General features: G+C 50.2%; 1 protein-coding gene across 2 annotated transcripts in view; it reads left to right on the top strand.

The window, feature by feature from the left end:
• The window catches only part of LDLRAD3 (low density lipoprotein receptor class A domain containing 3), a 170,729-nt gene that overhangs the window by 83,445 nt on the left and 67,913 nt on the right, over positions 1–19,371 (top strand). For both annotated transcript variants that reach the window (XM_084894468.1, XM_084894467.1), the window contains exon 3: positions 14,247–14,372. In XM_084894468.1, coding sequence (XP_084750594.1) covers positions 14,247–14,372 — 126 coding nt within the window. The remainder of the gene's footprint in view (positions 1–14,246; positions 14,373–19,371) is intronic.

Genomic DNA, 19,371 nt, shown 5'->3' with positions numbered 1-19,371 from the left:
CTAAAGCTGTGGTTCCCACTAGGTGTCAGTGGTACCTACGCCCTTCTTCCCTGCTATTGCCCAAGGTCACCTGGGGAACAAACCAGAACCCGGGAGGAACTTGGCCGATTTCTTCTTGGAAGGGGACAGCTCTTTTATTTCTGATGTCACCCCCCCCCCCCCCATCTCAGGGATTCTTAGAAAGTTTTGATGCTTCACTTGGTTATATTCAGAGAGTCATGCAACATGTCGACACCATCTGATTTTAGAACCCGTTCATTTCTCTCCCTCAGACAAACCTCCTGGTACTCATTTCTAAATTCCATTCCGGTGGGATTGGAGAACATCTGTGGTATGATTTCACTCCTTTTGCATTGGCGGGGTCTGGTTTGATGGCCTGACGTTTGGAAGTCCCCGGAGAGCGGTTGGCGTGCCCCTGAGAACCATGTGTGTTCGCCCGCTGTTGGGTGGCGAGCTCTGAGGGGTCCCCTTGGCTCACTGTGTTGTCTGTGAGTCCTGCTTCCTTGCCGAGGGTGGTCCTTCTCTCCATCCCTGAAGCTGGGGTACCACACTCTCCAACTCCTCTGTGTCCTCGTCCGCTCCTCCTCTCGGTTCTCCTCCGTGTGCGTCATGCATTCTGTGGATCTGTTTTCACTCGCATATGATTATGATGTCTTCCTGATGGTCTGGCCATCTCCTTGTATTAGGAACTTTTTTTTTTTTTTTGTCTCGCATTCTGTTTTGTCTGATTCTGCCTTGCATAATCTCCCCAGCTCTCTTAATTTTGGATATATTTTTTAAGCCCCTGGGATTATCCCAATGTGCAGTCAGGACAGCGTGTCACTGCTCTCCAAGGACACATCAGAAGCTGAGGATGGATGTCTTGTCTTTCAAGTTGGTCCCCAGCCCCCAGGAGATGGGACCCCGGGGGTTCCAGGCGCCCGGTGACTGGTGTTGAAGGCGCCACGGAGACTCCGGATGCCTCGGGGAAGGCCTTTCCCCACTCGAAGTGTGTGGCGGGTGGAGTGCTGCTGTTCTGAGACAGCTGTTTTCCGTCTGCCTCCTGACAGACTGAGAATTTTCTCTCGCTTGGCCTGTCAGAGCAGCCCGCCGGCCACCGCCGCCTCCTTCTCTGTGCGTTGACACTACCCAACCAAGGACAGTCCTGGTGTCCCTTGGGCATCACCACAGGTCATCCTCCCATCAGAAGGCCTCCCCCTGCTGTTCCTGGCAGGTGTTGTGATGACAATGAATCTGAGCTCCACGTTTCTCTCTGTGTGTGTGGACCGTCTGGGAGGAGGTGCAGGTAAGGAGGACAGAGACACTTACAGAATGTTGGTCAGAAACCAGCCTCCTCCTCTCCAGTCTGAAGGGAAAGAGGATGCAAAAGAAAGGAAGGTGAGTGAAGAAGAATTTCAGCGTTTGTCAGGGGCCCAGCGGGTGGGATGAGGGCTAGTGCTCTGAAAAGTAAATCCTCCTGTTGGTGAAGGTCGTGGTCCTTGTTGTCCTGCAAGTTGGAAAGTGAGTCCTAACCTGTTTGGCTCAGTGGATAGAGCGTTGGCCCGTGAACTGAAGGGTCCCGGGTTCGATTCCAATCAAGGGCATGTACCTTAGTTGTGGGCACATCCCCAGTAGGAGGTGTGCAGGAGGCAGCTGATCGATGTTTCTCTCTCATTGATGTTTCTAACTCTCTATCCTTCTCCCTTCCTCTCCGTAAAAAGTCAATAAAATATGTTTATGTATTTTAAAAAAAAAAAAGATGGAAAGTGATCTTGAGGGGGTTCTTTTTCACTCGTTTTTATTCAGACCTGAGAACTATCTTTGACCCTCCCATCCCTTCCATCCGCTCCAGTTTTTCCTTTTTCACGTTTCCTCTCATTTCCTGGGAGTTGTCCCTTAGATCCCCTTGCATGGAGCGGGATGCTGCCTGGCTGAAGTGCTCCTTTGAAGGTGGAAACGGTCCCGTCCTCTCCGTGTCTGTCCCCACATCTGCTCCTCATCCCAGGACTCTGAGCCACTGTCAGGAAGTTTTCCCTCCACGCAGCGACGAGCCTTCCGAGGCTAAGTTATCTGGCCCACATTTATTTATTATCTCAGAGCTTTTCTTTCCTCCCAAGATGTGTCTATTGAAGAATCGGTGGGGAATGTCTGAGTTTCCTGCTTATAGATTCCCTGGAATTTTCATATATATATATATATATATATATATATATATATATATATGTATGTATACATATATATATATATATGAATGAAAATTGTGTGTGTGTGTATATATATATATATATACACACACACACACACACACACACACACACACACAGTCATGCACATATATGTGTGAATTATAGCCAAAATCCATAACCTAAAAAAGAACGCCCTTTAGATCATAAGATAATTTTCTGATTCCAAACTTGCTAACTTCCTTTGCCGTTTTCCTGTCATTTTTAATAATAAAACCAGTTTGAAGGGCAGCGGCAGGCCCTCTGAAGTTCCTTATTTGTAGCGCCTCTTCCCCTAAAAGCCCAGCGACCATCATGGACTTGGCTCCTTTGGTTCCCTTGGGGCTTTGGGGGAGTGAGGAGAAGAGTACACTGACTTACAGAGCCTCATAATACCATCATCAGCCCATAAAGGTTTTCTTCATAATAAAAAACCCAAATCTGACACGTCTCTTTCCTTTATAAAGATGTCTGCTGGCTCCCAGGCTGAGTGTCCAAACCCCTGCCTGCCTCTCTGGCAGCCTCCCTCCTGCCACACATTCTGCCTTTCAGATGTCCTAACTTCTTCTCCCAGACCTTCCCACAACTCAGCTTTGGCTCACACCCCTCATTTGCCTAGAACGACCTTCCTTGTCCCTTTTCATCATCATATATCTACTCATCTTTCATACCCAGCTGAAATAGCACCCCCTGTGCTGTGCTCCCTGGGGCCCGCAGCCTTGGTGTCTCTCTCTCTTTGTCTTCCTTCCTTCCTTCCTTCCTTCCTTCCTTCCTTCCTTCCTTCCTTCCTTCCTTCCTTTCCTTCCTTCCTTCCTTCCTTCCTTCCTTCCTTCCTTCCTTCCTTCCTTCCTTCCTTCCTTCCTTCCTTTCCTCCTTCCTTCCTCCCTCCCTCCCTCCCTCCCTCCCTCCCTCCCTCCCTCCCTCCTTCCTTCCTTCCTTCCTTTCTTTCTTTTCTCTTTCCTCCTTTCTTCCTCCCTCCCTCCCTCCCTCCCTCCCTCCCTCCCTCCCTCCTTCCTTCCTTCCTTTCTTTCTTTCCTTCCTTTCTCCCTCTCTCTCTCTCTCTCTCTCTCTCTCTCTCTCTCTCTCTCTCTCTCTTAGTTTCTGGCCATCCTTCACAGATCCATTGAGCATCCACTTATGGGCAGAAACATTTTGAAAATAATAGTAATAAGTGATAACAATAATAACAATAGCTAGTACTATGTGATAATACTGGGTAATGCTATAGAACTAGAGCTCTATTACATACTACTGTATTTCATAACATAATATCAGATAATAGTAGCTTACGTTTAATACATATAATAATAGCTAGTACAGTATTAATGGTCATAGCTCATACTGTGTTCCAGAGAAACACAAAGCAATTTTTATGTTGTCTGCTTTAATCCCCACCGCAATTCAGTCAGGTGGGTGCTGTTAACATCGCCCTTTCCTGACGAGGAAAACGAGGCACTGAGAGGTGAAGCAACTTACCATGAACCATAGCCAGTAGTGGAGGAACCAGTATTTGAACCCAGGCAGGCTGACACGTAACCCTGCGTACTTCACTCCTGTAGTAAAGGGATGAAAGGCAAATGTTTATGTAGCTCATACCACACTTATCACATCTCCTTGCAAATAATCTGTTTATTATCTTTTTTTTTTCTTCTTGACCGGGTGTTCCTTCCCTAGGGACTTCTTGCTGGCAAGCAGTTATGTTTGCATGTTACATTCTCTTTGCAACCCCCCACACGTGGTCCTCTGTGTGGCGAAAGCGTCTGAGAATGAACATTAGCTGAACGAAGAACTGAATGAGTAAGGCCGTAGACTGTCTTAAACATTCCACTGGACCCGCCTCATTTTCTCGGGGTGAAGAAGAGCAGTTAGTAGGTCCACAAACCACATTAGGGAGGGGAGGATGGTATCCGTTCCCTGCTAGATATCAAGTGCTAGGCTGTTCTTCTCTACATGCAGAATTCCGTATTTTTTTCCAGGTCTGTGCTCTCTGTATGCCCCCTTTCCAGATGGGGACACGGAGGCCAGCGAGGGTAGGTGACTTGTCCAAGGTCTCAGCTGCTACATGGCAGAACCAGGATAGACAACCCAATGCCTGGGAGCCCTAAGCCCTTCTGACCGCTTAGCCCCCAAAGCCATCGGCCTCCTATTCTGGTTATGTCAGAGGAAATGTTTAGAGAGAGTCTCTGAGCATCTCCGAGCAAAGCTGTTTCAACGCGATGTCTTCTTTTCTGTGTGTATAGTCCAGTTAGCGTATGGTCCTCTGCTGTCTCCACTCCCCAGCGTGCATCTCTGAAAGCCAATATGGCATTTTAGGAGCAAATCATAGGTTTGATAGCTGAGCGATAAAACGTGGAGCCCACACCGGCAGTCGCGCAGAGCTGAACTGCTGGGACAGGTGCGGGGCTTTGTGATGGAGCAGCAATGAATTGGGAAAGGCTTGGATTCCAGGTGTGCACGTCACTTGCTGGCTTTTTGTCATTTATTTGGGACAGAAATGGGAGACCTGGTTTTTCCCCTCCTTTTAGAAAATCGGGGCATACTGCTTTTTAGAAGACTTATGTTTTATAAAGCCTTCTTTTTTTTGTTGTTGTCGCTCTTTGCTCCCAACATGAAGTCATTTTTTACTTTTAAAAGGAATCACAGTTTGACTTTTTAAAAATGAACCAGGTGCTGAAACCGGTTTGGCTCAGTGGATAGAGCGTCAGCCTGCGGACTGGAAGGTCCCGGGTTCGATTCCGGTCAAGGGCATGTACCTTGGTTGCGGGCACATCCCCGGTAGGGGGTGTGCAAGAGGCAGCTGATAGATGATTCTCTCTCATCGATGTTTCTAACTTTCTATCCCTCTCCCTTCCTCTCTGTAAAAAATCAATAAAATATATTTTTTTAAAATGAACCCAGTGACGGCCACATGTGGGCCATCGCATTGGGGATTGTGTGCCTGTTAATTCAACGTATGTGACTTTTATAATTTGATTTTTTCCCCTAATTTGTACTTCAGTGCAGTACTTGTAACTCTCACATCTTTAGCGTGAGCTGAAATTGCAACTAGCTCGCAACGCAAAGCACATTTCTCCTGAGAAATAGGATTTTTACTAGTACTTTAATTTTTAATTAAAGAAAAGATACCGGGTACCTTTACTGGTATGAGAAGCGAATTCATACCGGGCCCCTCCCCCGCCCCCTTCAGCTCTCCCATTGCCACATCGCCCCTGCCTCCGGCTTTGCACATGCTGTTCCCCTTCCTGGAACAGCCTCTACTCCACCATCCCACCAGCACTGAACTTCATCTGTTGCAAAGCCATCGCCTCTGTATCCTTACTCTTTGCAGGTCTGACACAGCTTGTGAGTTAATGATGGTCCAATGAAATGAATAACGAAGTGAGGAGTAAGGCCTCTGATTGCCTAAGCATCATATTGGTTTCCTCCTGAGGTGTGTGTGTCTCCACGGAGGCGGGGCTTCCTCTGAGAATCATTTTCTGACCTCAGCCTCGGTGTGAGATTGGGTGTCCTCTAGCTCCCCCATGAGATCATTCCAGTTACTGCACGCAGAGGCTCATTGACCTGTCTGTCCTGCCCTGTGGGTTAGGGAGTGCTGTTCAATGGCCACACCATTGACCGCCTGGTGCTAGTAGGATGCTGGGGGATATTGTGTTATTGGCCAAGAGGGGGCAGTATGAACATTTTTGGTATCTGACCCTATTTTTGTTGATCACAGGTGAAGTGTTAATCCTTAAAGAGTGCACAGAACTCGTTAAGAGTCCTTTACATTCTCAAAGGGCCTTTTTGCCAGGACAGCAACTGTTTGAATAGGAGCCCACAGCTTTTTGTGTAAAGCAGAATGGTTCTGTTGCTCATGAATGTGGAAAGAGAGGGAACTGCTGAAATGGGGAAACATTTGCCTGGCTGGTGTGTCTTCGTGGTTGAGCATCGACCTGTGAACCAGGTGGTCAGGATTTGATTCCTGGTCAGGGCACAAGCCTGGGTGCCTCCATAGGGAGCAGGCAGGAGGCAGCCAATGATTTTCTCTCCTTCTCCCTCCCTCTCTCTGAAATCTATCTATCTATCTATCTATCTATCTATATTATATATATATATATATTTTTCTTTTTCTTTTTTAAGGATATGGGAAATATTACAATGAGGCCTGTGGTTACCTTATGGATGGGTGCTTCTCTCCTATAACTACACTATCTGAGGGTGATGATCAAAGTGTGCCCCACATTGGCCTTGCAGCCAGAATTCTTGGAGCGGCTCTGGTCGGTGCAGTGGCACCTTGGGGAGAAGACGGGGGGGGGGGGGGGTCATTTGCTCTCTGGACACAGACAGGTAGAATGTGAGTAGGGTGTTCACACGTTAGTGCTCATCAGAAAACTCTGGGTGCTCCGTGAAAATGCAGAATCCGCTGGGAGAGAGCCCGGAACTCACATTTTCATGAACATCCCCGGAGATTTGGCTGCAGGAGGCGCATGGCCCCCTTCGTCACGGAACACTGCCGTACAGGACAGGAAATTCTGGGGAAATGTGGCCGAGGGGATGGCCCTTGGCGGGAGAGCCCACCCTCTGTCAGAGCCTTGGATGGAGGGCAGAGCGGGCGGGGAAAGCCAGGCCCAGGAGCGTCACTTTGCAGGAGTCCCTGGTGATGAGGGTAACCCGGGAAACCGGCTCCAGCAGGATGGATGCCCGCCCCTAGCACACAGTTAGGAAGATAAAAGAAGAGCCATGGTTTCCCTGACCGGATAGGAATGTCCATCACTCGGCAGAGTAATGCGATACACAGATGTCAAATGGGGAGAGGCAGAGATGGATGGAGAGCCGGGAGCAGCGGCTGCAGCGAAGGACCAGCGTCACGGAAACGCAGGGGAACCACGGGGTGTTCTCCGCCTGGGCGCTTCTAGGAAGATGGTCCCCAGTGGGGGAGGACCCGCCTCTGGACAGGCCTGGGCTGGAGGCTTCCCCGGAGCCCTCAGTGGCTAGAAGACGGTCCCAGTTCTTCAGGCAGGAGGCAGTGGATAATCGAAAGGATGCCAACATGCGAAATATGTATATCCTTGGACCTGGCAGTTAGACCTTAAAGAGCGGGGAACATAATACACGCATCAAGATGTACTTCGTTTATTGAAAACACCCTGAGTACCCACCGGTCATAAGATTTTTGGGTACACAGAGGCAGTAAACTTACTCGTAGCCATCCAACGTGATGGTGTGGACCTGCAGCGGCCGATAGAAAAATGGGTCACAGCACAGTAGGTGACAAAAGCGGGGTTCGGAACAGCATGTTTCACGGCGCCTTTAACCAGGTCTCCTCTGATCTCGGTGTACTAACTCGGTCTGTAGTTATTTTTTTTTAAATATATATTTTATTGATTGTTTTTACAGAGAGGAAGGGAGAGAGATAGAGAGTTAGAAACATCGATGAGAGTGAAACATCGATCAGCTGCCTCATGCATACCCCCACTGGGAATGTGCCTGCAACCAAGGTACATGCCCTTGACCGGAATCGAACCTGGGACTTTCAGTCGGCAGGCTGATGCTCTATCCACTGAGCCAAACCGGTTTCGGCTCGGTCCGTAGTTGTTGGGTCACTTATGTGCCAGGCACTGGTCAGGGTCTGGGCGGTAAAGCAACGAGGAAGATTCTGGTCCTCTGCTCAGGACAGGCTTGGTGCCAGCAGCATCCATGTCACCTGGGAGCGTGTTAGGGATGCGGGGTGTCCCCCCCACCCCAGACTCCCTGCATCTGAGCCAGGCCCCAGGCTCTCCGTCCACATGTATAGTTTGAAAAGCTGCGCATGTTAACCCAAACGGCCACAGTGGCTTTCCCCGGGTGGCGGCGGTTTGGGGTAATTTTCACGTTTGCTGCTGTATGTTTCTCTATCGTTTAAATTTTTCACAGTGAGCAATGCCTTGGGTTGACAAAGCAAGGGTGGTAATTATGCACAAGAGCCTAAGGCTCCTGCTTCTGGTTCTCTGGGTCGTCTCGGGCACAGGCTGGCAGCGTCCTGGCGCAGGGCAGGAGCCAGCCAATCACAGAGGCCCCAGGGAGAGGCCCTGCAGAGGGGTCTGTGGCTGGGGCTGTTGCCACGGCCTGGGGAGGCTGCGGGTCTGGTGAACTGAGTGCATGGCTGTTTCTGGCTGAGCAGAGAGGCTCTGCATTGCAGCCTCTGTCCGGCGACTCTGCAGGATGACCACGTGGGGATGGGGAGTCTGAGGAGCAGCTATAGGGAGCAGGCCTGCCCTGTGGCACCCGTCACTTGGGGCCAGCGGGCAGCCCCAAGCCCCTCTGAGCAGATCTATAGCTGCAGGCACGATGCCTGGTGAGGAGCGTTTCTGTCCGGGGCTCAGAAAGGCCTGGGCCTGTCAGTCTCATGATTCCTGTTCTTGGGGCCTCTGCTGGATGTGGTCCCCGATGTGGGCCTGGGCAGGGCGTGGCCCTTCAGCTCCTGGCCTCGAGCACGGTGTAGGCTCAGAGCATGAGAACGGGGTTCTAGAGCAGTCTGACCCTGAATGGCCATGTGGCTCCGGGTAAGTCGCCCGTTGCCTCCTTGGGCCTCAGTTTCCCCCATCTGTGGAATGTGGGAATTCGCTTTTAAATGAGCCTCAGAGGACTGCCTGCTGTGCTCCACATGTTGGCATGTAAAGGTCAGGCCTTTGACCTGGGGGCATCGTGCCCTGGCCGCGCTGGCATGTCTCCTGGTCCCCCCCCTAGTTCTGGCATGGCCCCCAAACACCGGTCCCAGGGCCCTGTCTCCCTGCATGGCGGAAGCTAAAGCAGCCCTTCCTGTAGGGCGGGCAGCAGTGATGGCACATGTGTTTGCTTCTGTCCTCGCTGGTCACATAAGAAGTCAGCAACCGCCGAAACCGGTTGGCTCAGTGGATAGAGCGTCGGCCTGCAGACTGAAAGGTCCCAGGTTCGATTCCTGTCAAGGGCATGTACCTTGGTTGAGGGCACATCCCCAGTAGAGGGTGTGCAAGAGGCAGCTGATTCTCTCTCATCGATGTTTCTAACTCTCTATCCCTCTCTCTTCCTCTCTGTAAAAAATCAGTAAAATATATTTTTTTTAAAAGTCAGCAACCGTGTTCGATGGGAGTTTAACTCCCATCTAGTTAAACTCTTTTATTTATTTTTTTTATTTTATTTTACTGATCTGTGAAATTCAGAATGGTAACAGCCAGGCTCTGAGGAGGGGAGGACTCGATCAGGAATGAACCAGCCCCGGGAGAGCCCTGTCCCCTGTCTGGCTGGTGAAAGCTGCCGCCATGAGACGTTCACTGAGCAGCGCCTTGCACAGCGATGGGTGTGAATACGCGCTCCATGGAATGGAGTCACCCGTTCTGCCTTTGTCAGTGCGATGTCAGACACAGGGTCCTTCTTCCGCCTTCTTCCAGGGCTGCTGAGGTCTTCCGCCTTCTTCCAGGGCTGCCCCCCTTCGTGGGGGCCAGACTTTGTCCCCCGGGCCCCACGGCGGGTCATGCAGGCGGGGAGCAGCTGACAGCTGCTGTCGGTGATGGCTTCCCTCCGAGCCTCCGCCAGGCGCTGGCTGGCCGCTTGTGATCGCCATAGAGGTGGCCTTCGCAGGCGTCTGGTGGCGCAGATGTAAATCATAACGGGACGGGCTCCCTCCGACAGAGACAGCATCAGAGCATCCCCGCAGAGGCGGGAAGTCTCATGACTGATTCCCGAAGACAGGGCAGGGCCAGGGCCAGAGAGCCGGTTAATTGGATGGTAGCTAATTCATTGACAATTACTCATGTCCTCACTCTCCTTCCTCTCTTTATCTTATGGAGTCTAGTCCTTGGGAGCTGGGCTGGGCCTTAAGAAATCAGGAGGCAGCCGAAACTGGTTTGGCTCAGTGGATAGAGCGTTGGCCTGCGGACTCAAGGGTCCCAGGTTCGATTCCGTTCAAGGGCATGTAGTACCTTGGTTGCGGGCACATCCCCAGTAGGGGGTGTGCAAGAAGCGGCTGATCAATGTTTCTCTCTCATCTATGTTTCTAACTCTCTATCCCTCTCCCTTCCTCTCTGTAAAAAATCAATAAATTATATATATATTTAAAAAAAAAAAAAAAAGAAAGAAAGAAAAATCAGGAGGCAGATGAGGCAAGAGCAAAGTTTGAGCTTCGACTCTCGTTTATTAGCAAGTTCAAGCCACTTCCCTTCTGGACCTCGGTTTTCTTATCTGTAAAATGGTTTTTTGTGGGGAGAAAAGGAAATGATGGCTGTAAAATACGGAGCGCGGTGCCCAGCGCATTCTGAGCATTCTGTAAATACTACCTATTATCACCCAGACCCATTCTCTCCTTTGACGGGTTCATCTGTGTGTTCAGCAGGTATTTATTAGACATGCAAATGCAGGCACTGTATTGTGCAGCTCCTTCAAAAGTGGCGACTGCAAGTATTCCAGTGAGTGAATGTTCATCGCCAAACAGCCCCACACAAAATCCGTGACATTTTGCTATGAAGAAAGGAAAGCAGAATAAGGGCTAGAGTGACTGTGGGTGGGAGGTGGGGTGTCTCCTGTAGACAGTACAGTGGTTAAAGAGACTTAAATAAACAGGAGTGAGCTGTGCCAACTCCTGGGAGAAAGGCATTCCAGGCAGAGGGAACGGCAGGTGCAAAGGTCCTGAGGTAGAACCTTCCCATGCCTCATGGGCTCGAGAAGGAAGCCAGGAGGCCTTCCTCCCTCCCTCCCTCCCTTTCATATCTATCATCTCTATCTATCTATCATCTATCAATCAATCTATCATCTATCCATCTATCTATAACCTTTCTTCCTTCCTTCCTTCCTTCCTTCCTTCCTTCCTTCCTTCCTTCCTTCCTTCCTTCCTTCCTTCCCTCCTCCTCCCTCCCTCCCTCCCTTCCATATCTGTCATCTATCTATCTATCTATCTATCATCTATCAATCAATCATCTATCTTTCTTCCCTCCCTCCCTTCCTCCCTCCCTCCCTTCCTCCCTTCCTCCCTTCCTTCCTTCCTTCCTTCCTTCCTTCCTTCCAAACTTCGAGTTCATTCTGATGCCTTCAAATGCAGCCCAAAGCCTCAGGGCTCATTTTGGCCTTCCCAGGCCTCATTTGTAACATCTCCCTCTGATGGTAGAACACCTTGCTCTCGCTGCATTTGTTCCACCTGGTGCACACAAAAGCTCCTTTCAGAACCGCTCAGCCGTACCCTGTGACAAACAGGTACAACCGGAATGCCTATTTGTGTACAGTTCTTTTTCTTTTAGCCTTAGCGTCCAGTCGGAATAATGATTTCGTACTTACTCAGTCTAGTTCTTCTTCCCCCTTTCAGTGCGATGTTGCTATTCATCTGTAATATAGTTGGGCATTTGTTGCTGTTTGTATTGCACAGGCGCGCGCGCGCACACACACGCACACACACACACACACACTCACACTCACACACACTAACACTCTCATGGTTGACTTTAATTGTTTGCTTTTGGGGTTTTTGAGATACTGCCATGGTTCCAAGAGTCGGAGTTGTACAGATAGACTCAGGGGAATGGGCAGCCTTCTTGTCTCTGTCAGCTCATTCCATTCCCATCTCCCACCCTTCCCACCCACCCCGTGGGTAACCAGTGTTTTTAGTTTCTGGTTTATCCTTCCCGTGTTTCTTTCTCACAGATGAGGCGGTGCAGATATATTTTCATATAGCCCCTTCTCTTGTTATGCGGAGGGTGGAAGTACTGTAGGTGTTCTTTCACACGCTGCTTTTGCACTTACTAATACCTCCAGGTGATCACTTCACGTCAATTCATAGAGAGTTTTCGTAAGGAGCTTTGTTAACTGTGGTAATCGGAAAAGAAGTTATCCAGCAGCCCAGATATCAACTTTAGAATTCTGTAAGATGTTGATTGATGATAAATAGTTTAAGCATTATCATCAATTGAGCATCTATTGTGTGCCATGCTCTGTATTAAGCATTTCACATACATATACATGAAATTTGCACTCGGGGTGGGGAGGGGGTTGGGTCCCTCAGCCTGCCTGCACCCTCTCTGATTGGGATCCCTTGGGGGATGTTCGACTGCCAGTTTAGGCCCAATCCTGCCTCCATCCTGCAACCGACAGTCAGACATCTCTCTCTCAATCTGGGACCGCTGGCTCCTAACCGCTCACCTGCCTGCCTGCCTGCCTAATCATCCCTAACTGCTTTCCTCTGCTGGCCTGATCACCCCTAACTTCTCCCCTGACAGCCTGATTGCTTCTAACTGCTCTTCCTTGTCAGCCTGATCAACCCTAACTACTGTCCCTTGCCAGCCTGATCTCCCCTAACTACCTCTGCCTTGGCCCCCACCACCATGGCTTTGTCCGAAAGGATGTCCAGAAGACGTCAGTCTAATTAGCATATTATCCTTTTATTAGTATAGATCGCATTGACTCCTTCCTAGAGCCTTACGAAGTAGGTGTTAGCTGAAGTTTATTGAGGAAACAGAGGCTCGGTGATGTTTGGAAATGTGCCCCAGGCCATTAAAAGTGGAGCCACAACTTGAACTCTGTCCCAAGTCTGTGCTTTGTGAAGGGCACGCCAGCACTGACAGAAGCTCCAGGGTAGCACGGAACCATATCCCACCCAGGCCTTCAAACCCTTTGGATGGTGGATCAGATGCTGCAAATGGGGGCATGTGGCTGATGGCAGGAACATGAACACAATTTATTGCCTGTTTGTTCCAAAGAAAAGGCCCTTTCTTTTTAAGGATCCCAGACAGGCGACGAGAGGGATGCTTGCTGGGATCAGCTACCTGGGACGCAGTAGTAGATCCCGTCTCACTCCTCGTTAATCGCCGGGCCAAGCAGCCAGCGCCGCTAACGGGAAAGCACATTACACCGCGGGGCCGTGTGGTTAGCGGGACACTCCATCAGGCCCACGTCGCAGCCGCTTCTCCTAACACTGTGTGCGCGGCAGAAGTGGGAGAAGAATTTCTTTGAGCAGGAGCCTGGCTTCTTTTTGAGAAGCGACAGCCTCTGGCAGGGGTGGGCAACATGGCGGAGCTGGTTGAGAGTGCCCGGTCCTCATGCCGGGGCCAGGGTTTCTAACTGGGTGGCCTTGGGCAAGTCACGTCACCTCTCCGAGCAGCCCTGGGCTATGGGGGTGAGAAGCAGACCCATCTTTGTCCTGGGTCCCCAAGACTGCCCCGAGGTCCAGTGAGGTGCTGGGTGGAGTCACAGAGCTCATCCTGTCATTGGTGACAGCACAGGGGGAAGATGAACAGAGGGAGGGCCAGAGGAAGCCGAGTTCAAACTTCCTCTCCCAGGACATCACTGTAGGATGCACGTAACCCCCCTGCTGGCACGTAACCCCCCGGTGGCCACGCGTGTAACCTTTTCTTCTGGGGAATCTCAATAGAAACTCGGTGTCCGGGGCTTTTCCTGGGAGCTGGCCACACAGACACCATCTCCCAAACTCTCAGAATAAAAGCAGGTGTTCTGCATACACTGTGCTGTTGCAGGAATAGCCCGGGCGCAGCGAGCCACTCTTGTGAGAGAATGGAGTGAGCCCTGCCAAAACCTGGGTTCCCAGATTCCAGCCAAGTGGGGGCCACGCTTGCCAGCTGGCCTTTCCGAGGAGAGCCTGTTGAGTTAACCCCTTCCTCACACCGCCCCCTGGGTGGCTGCTGGGTGGATTAAGAGATGATCCGTGTGGTGCGCTGGCCGCTCCGTCTAGTGTCAGAAGCGCTCCGTGCATGTGGGCGATTACGGGGACAGCCAGGGGGTGGATCTGGAATGGCTCGTTAGCACCTTGAGAACAAGCTCCATCCATCATCCATCTCCTCACCCGGTGCTTCCCGTGGGGCACCTGTTGAGGGAGCCCTGCTTCTGCAGGCACTGTCGCCTCCCTGGGACTTGGGGAGCCTCAGGAGTAGCCGCTCCCTTCCCGGAGGGCGATGCCCGCGGGCTTCCAGTCTGGGGGTGTCGGGGTGGGAGGGGGTGGTGAGTGGCTACCGGAGGCTTCCGGGTAAATGCACAGGGTTAGCGGGGTGGGTGTACCGTGTCGGGAAACGTCACCCCCTGACGTCTCGCTGTGTGTCCTGTGTCCTCTCGCAGCCAAGGCCAAGTCGAGATGCAGCCCGACGTTCTTCCCCTGTGCCAGCGGCATCCACTGCATCATCGGCCGCTTCCGGTGTAACGGGTTCGAGGACTGCCCCGACGGCAGCGACGAAGAGAACTGCAGTAAGTGACCCCGTGTTGACTCCGGCCGCCCCCCAACTCTCCCCCCCTCCACGGCCCCGTGCTGGCCGTCCGCAGCGCTGGCTTCCTCCCCCACAGGCCCCTGTGTTCTCTGCTGTGCCCCAGACTCTGTTCTTTACCACTTCTGTCTTGTGTCAGTGCTCAGCTGCCATTCGTTAGGACTCTCCTGAGTGCACTGGGCCGTGGTGAACTTAGAGATGCAATAGAGATGCAAATAGAGATGCAAATACAGGTGTCTGATCCCTGTGAACAGGTAAGGCATCCAAGGTGCAGAGAGGGAGGCGAACTCCTTGGGATCACGCAGCTCCCAAGGAGTTGAGCCAGTTCCAGGCTCATCCAGACTCTCCTCTGAGTGATGCTCCCACTCGACACCCCAGGTCTATGTGCTTGCTTTCCTTCTTACTTTGAATTCTTTCCAAAAAAAGATGTTTCTAGTCTGGCCGGCATGACTCTCTGGTAGAGCGTTGACTTAGGAACCAGAAGGTCACAGTTAGATTCTCGGTCAAGGGCACATGCCTGGGTTGTGGGCTCTATCCCCAGTAGGGGGTGTGCAGGAGACAGCTGATCAATGATTCTTTCTCATCATTGATGTTTCTCTCTCTTTCCCTCTTCCTTCCTCTCTGAAATCAATAAAAATATATTTAAAAAAGATGTTTCAATATTAATTATACACATATTAGGAGGCTATATTTTTGAAAAACATTCAAACAGTAGAGAAAGCTAGAGTTTTTTTTATGTGTGACCATCCTGATTCCTTTTACCTGCTGTATAATATTCCTCTGTGAGGACAGACACCCTGCCCCCCAAACCCTCTCACCCCACCCCCACCTTGTCCTCTCTACCCCCCCTTGCCTCTGAGCACTCTGTGTTGAGCGTCATATTCCTCAGCCTGGATACGTACAGCCCCTTCCTTGCAGCATCTCTGTGTCCACAACCACTTCACAGACGGCGGCCGCTGTGACCTTCAAGCATGCCTTCCCCGCCCCATTCTGTCCCATCTCTCCCAGCAAGCTGCCCTGTGCCTGCTGCTGGCCGTGCGGGTGGCTGCTCACTGATTCTCCTTAGCTTTCCCCTCGAGTGTTTGGACTGCTGGATTCCTGGCCATTGTATTGGCTCTGGACAAATTCACCCATTTATTTTCTGTGTCCACATATTTTAGTAACATTTCTTTCTTCTGATCAATTAAAAGAATTTACAAAATATAGGAAAGTATAAAGAGGGAAATGAAACTGCCCAAAATGAAACACTATTAGTATTTGGGCTGTTTTATGCCAGTCCTATCTCTCCCCTGCCCCCTCCATCTCTCTCTTCTCTTCTCTTCTCTTCTCTTCTCTTCTCTTCTCTTCTCTTCTCTCCTCTCCTCTCCTCTCCTCTCCTCTCCTCTCCTCTCCTCTCCTCTCCTCTCCTCTCCTCTCCTCTCCTCTCCTCTCCTCTCCTCTCCTCTTATATGTTTAATTAAGATGTCCTCTTTCCTGTGACCATTCTCTCCTGTCATCCATTTTTCCAAAACATAAGTTTTAGCGACTTCAACGACGGGATACATTGATTTTCCCTCACCCCATCGGTTTTGTTTTAAGTCCCTGAAGACGAGGTGACTGCCTCCTGGGTTCTTTATGTCTTTCCAGGGAGCTGTCATGGCTCTACCCTCCCAGCAGGACAGAGAGGGCCAATAACTCTCTCCTGTGCCTTCTCCTGGTGCCTTATTTCACCTGCCGGGTCTCCGGTGGCAGAAATACAGTCCAGCCGCTCGATTACCGAATGGTTAGCACAGTGGCCGAAACCCGCCTTCCTGCTGACGGGTGCATGCAGCCGGCTGGGCAGGGTGCAGTTGGAGCTGGCGTGCCTGGCCTGGTCCGTGTTTACCCTCATGAGGCAGGATGTGGGCGAGGTGCATGGTCTCTCTGCACAGGGGTTCCCTCGTCTCCAGAAACCGTGCTGAGAGCCTGCTCCCGGGGCTGTTGTGAGAATCAGGTGAGGTAACGCCCGGAAAGTGCTTGGTGCAGTGGCTGGCACATAGTAATTGCTTGTAGGGGTGTCGAACTCAATCAGAGAAGGGGCCAAGATCTAAAGTCCAGCCGAAATCGCGGGCCGAATGGTTTACTGAACAGTCATAAACTGACAATGTCATAAACTGACAGCGGAGTGCAGTGATGACAGCGCGGTGCGGGCCACATTGCAAGGCCTGGCGGGCTGGATTTGGCCCGCGGGCCTTGTGTTTGACACATGTGGCTTATAGAAACAGCAGGGAATGAGCCCCGCCGGTGTTGCTCAGTGGTTGAGCGTCCACCCATGAATCAGGAGGTCAGGGCTCAGTTCCCAGTCAGGGTACATGCATGGATTGCTGGCTCAATCTCCAGCAGGGAGTGTGCAAGAGGAAGGTGATCAATGATTCTCATCAGTGATGATTCTCATCATTGAGGATTCTCTCTCTCGTCCTCTCCCTTTTTGAAATCAATAAAAATATATTAAAAAAGAAACAAACAAAAACAAAACAGAAAACCCCCTAAAAAATGTATAATGACTTAAAACTGTGAGAGGTTAAGGGGAAGACCATAACTGCTAGGATTTCATTTTTATCTTCGGATGTCCAAGGACATTTTTTTTTTTTTCTTAAACACTGTAAACATTTTTATATTTAGAATTAGCCAGCTGGGCTCCATTTAGAATCATGCCAGTTTTGTTGGCAACATGCAAAGCGTCCTAGTGGGGGGCCGGTGGAACATATGCCTTCTGCTCTCCATCAGGCCTGATCGGAGTGTTGACCGCGGCCACCTCAGTGTCATAGGGCTTCCTCACTGCCTGTTGGATCAGTGCTCCTTGGCCTTGACTTCCACAGGGAACACAGTGTATTGCTGTCTTCTCCCTCCTCCAGGGCAGGCTCGGTGGTCAGGGGGACGTTGATGCTGGCACAGTGGGCAGGCTTGTTTTCTCCTGGGAATGCTCCTCTGAGGATGTTTGGGTGCAGTGTCTTGGGCCACCAGAGGTGGGTGATGGTCTGGTCTCGTTGGGTTCTTTTGTGGCTGTGGACACCTCTCAGCACTGCTTTCGCTGCCTTCAAAAGCCTTTGCTTCGGCTTTGGGAAAGGCAGGGGCTTCCTTCTTCAATTTCAGCTCTGTCTTCATGAAAACGACGTGCTTCTGTCGTAGTTCATTTAGTGCAGTGGTCAGCAAATCGCAGTTTGTGAGCCACCTGCGGCTCTTTGGCCCCTTGCGTGTTCTAACGCCACTTCTTCAACATAGACTCGCCCAGGCTGAAAACCGACTTCTGTGCATGGGCCACGAGGTTTCAGTCGCACTGTACATGTGTGCCTGCACGTGGTATTTTGTGGGAGAGCACACTCGGGAGGCCAAAGAGCCACAGTTTGCCGACCACTGATTTAGTGTGTCTGAGCTCGATCTCTGCTTCCTGCTGGGGGGATCTTAGAATCTAAGGGGAGAATTATAGGTATGTTATAGCTATAGGATATCCCAAAAAACTGTACACACACCTTAACAGCCGAAAACAGAATGTCTTTTAATTAAAACTGCCTTTTTAATTCTTCCAAGTGTGTGTACACATTGGGGGGACACCTGTGTATTCATAGGTCTACCCTAGAGAGTAATCCAAGGGCAATAAAAAGCAAGTGGGACACATTATAGGAGGTACATGCTAAGTGACGGCCATGCTACATGCTCCCTGCTGTGGTTAAAGACCCCGTGTGACTTAACTATGTGGATATTGGTCTTTAATTATCTAAGTGGGTGAATTATTGTATATCCATCCCAGAGTAAGCCAGCATTCTCCTTTGGCTTACCTGCCATTTAAAAAACACAGGTTCTCGATCACTCGCTGGAAAACTGGGGGACACAAGGAAAGAGTTAAGCACTTACCCTCCCTTCCCTTTATGATGTGTACGTCTGAGTAATTAAATACCTGGCTTGGAAAGTTTTCTTTTCAATTAAGAGTAACAACTGTCATAGAAGCATGAGTGAATTAGGGTCTCTCAGTTTTGCAACCGCTAATTAAGAAAGGGGTCACCGATGGCGGCGAAACCATGAGGTGAAAAATTGATTCAGGGCTTTACACAATCGATGGACGGGGCTGGAAACCTCTGAGACTGGCAGTCAATCACCCACAGACAGCTGCGGATCAATGTGGTACCACTTCAGGTGGAATGGAGACCCCATCACTCTAGATCCACCCGTCAGCCATGTTCAACCTTTTTCATCTCACGGCACACACAAACTAATTGCTAAAATTCCGTGGCACATCAAAAACTAGATGATATTTTTTGCCAATCTGACAGAAAAAAGAAAGAAAGAAAGATAGAAAGAAAGAAAGAAAGAAAGAAAGAAAGAAAGAAAGAAAGAGAGCTATAATTTTGCGTCATTCGCACCGGATGGCTATGGTTGTGTTGGCTGTTGTCATTTTTCTATTTGACAGTCTCAGGGGGAAAAGGTCAATGCCCTTGACTGATTAGTCAGGGATTTGCATGTTTTAAAAATTCTTGCGGCACACCGGTTGAAAATGACTGCTTTTTGTAATAGTTGTCTTTAGTGCATCTATATACATTTAAAAATCCTCAAGGACTGCTTTTTGATGTTTGCTTAGAACATTCAAATACATTTTAAAGTGCTCCAGAGTGTGGGGGGTTTGGGGGGAACAGGGCAAGACAGCTACTATTTTGTTTGCTGCTCCTTCATTCCTGATGTTGCTGGTATCATTTCCTTCGTGTCTGGAGAACTTCCCGCAGCAGTTCTTTTAAAGCAGGTCTGCTGGCACCGGGTTCTCCTCATTTTCCTTCATCTGCGAATGTCTTTATTTCACCGTCACTCCTCGAGGATATTTTTACTGCCTATAGAATTCTGGGTTGACAGTTCATTTCTTTTCTTTAAGCATTTTGAAAATGCTGTGCCACTTCCTCTAGCGTCTACGGTTTCCAGGGAGAGAAGTTTGTGCAGTCATTCCGATAGTTTCTCCGTAGAGAATATATCATTTTTTT

This window comes from Pipistrellus hanaki (assembly GCF_964339955.1).
Source record: "Pipistrellus hanaki genome assembly, chromosome: 9".
Taxonomy (NCBI): Eukaryota; Metazoa; Chordata; class Mammalia; order Chiroptera; family Vespertilionidae; genus Pipistrellus; species Pipistrellus hanaki.
Note: the sequence above shows the minus strand (reverse complement) of the source record. Positions and strands in the feature narration are given on the sequence as shown.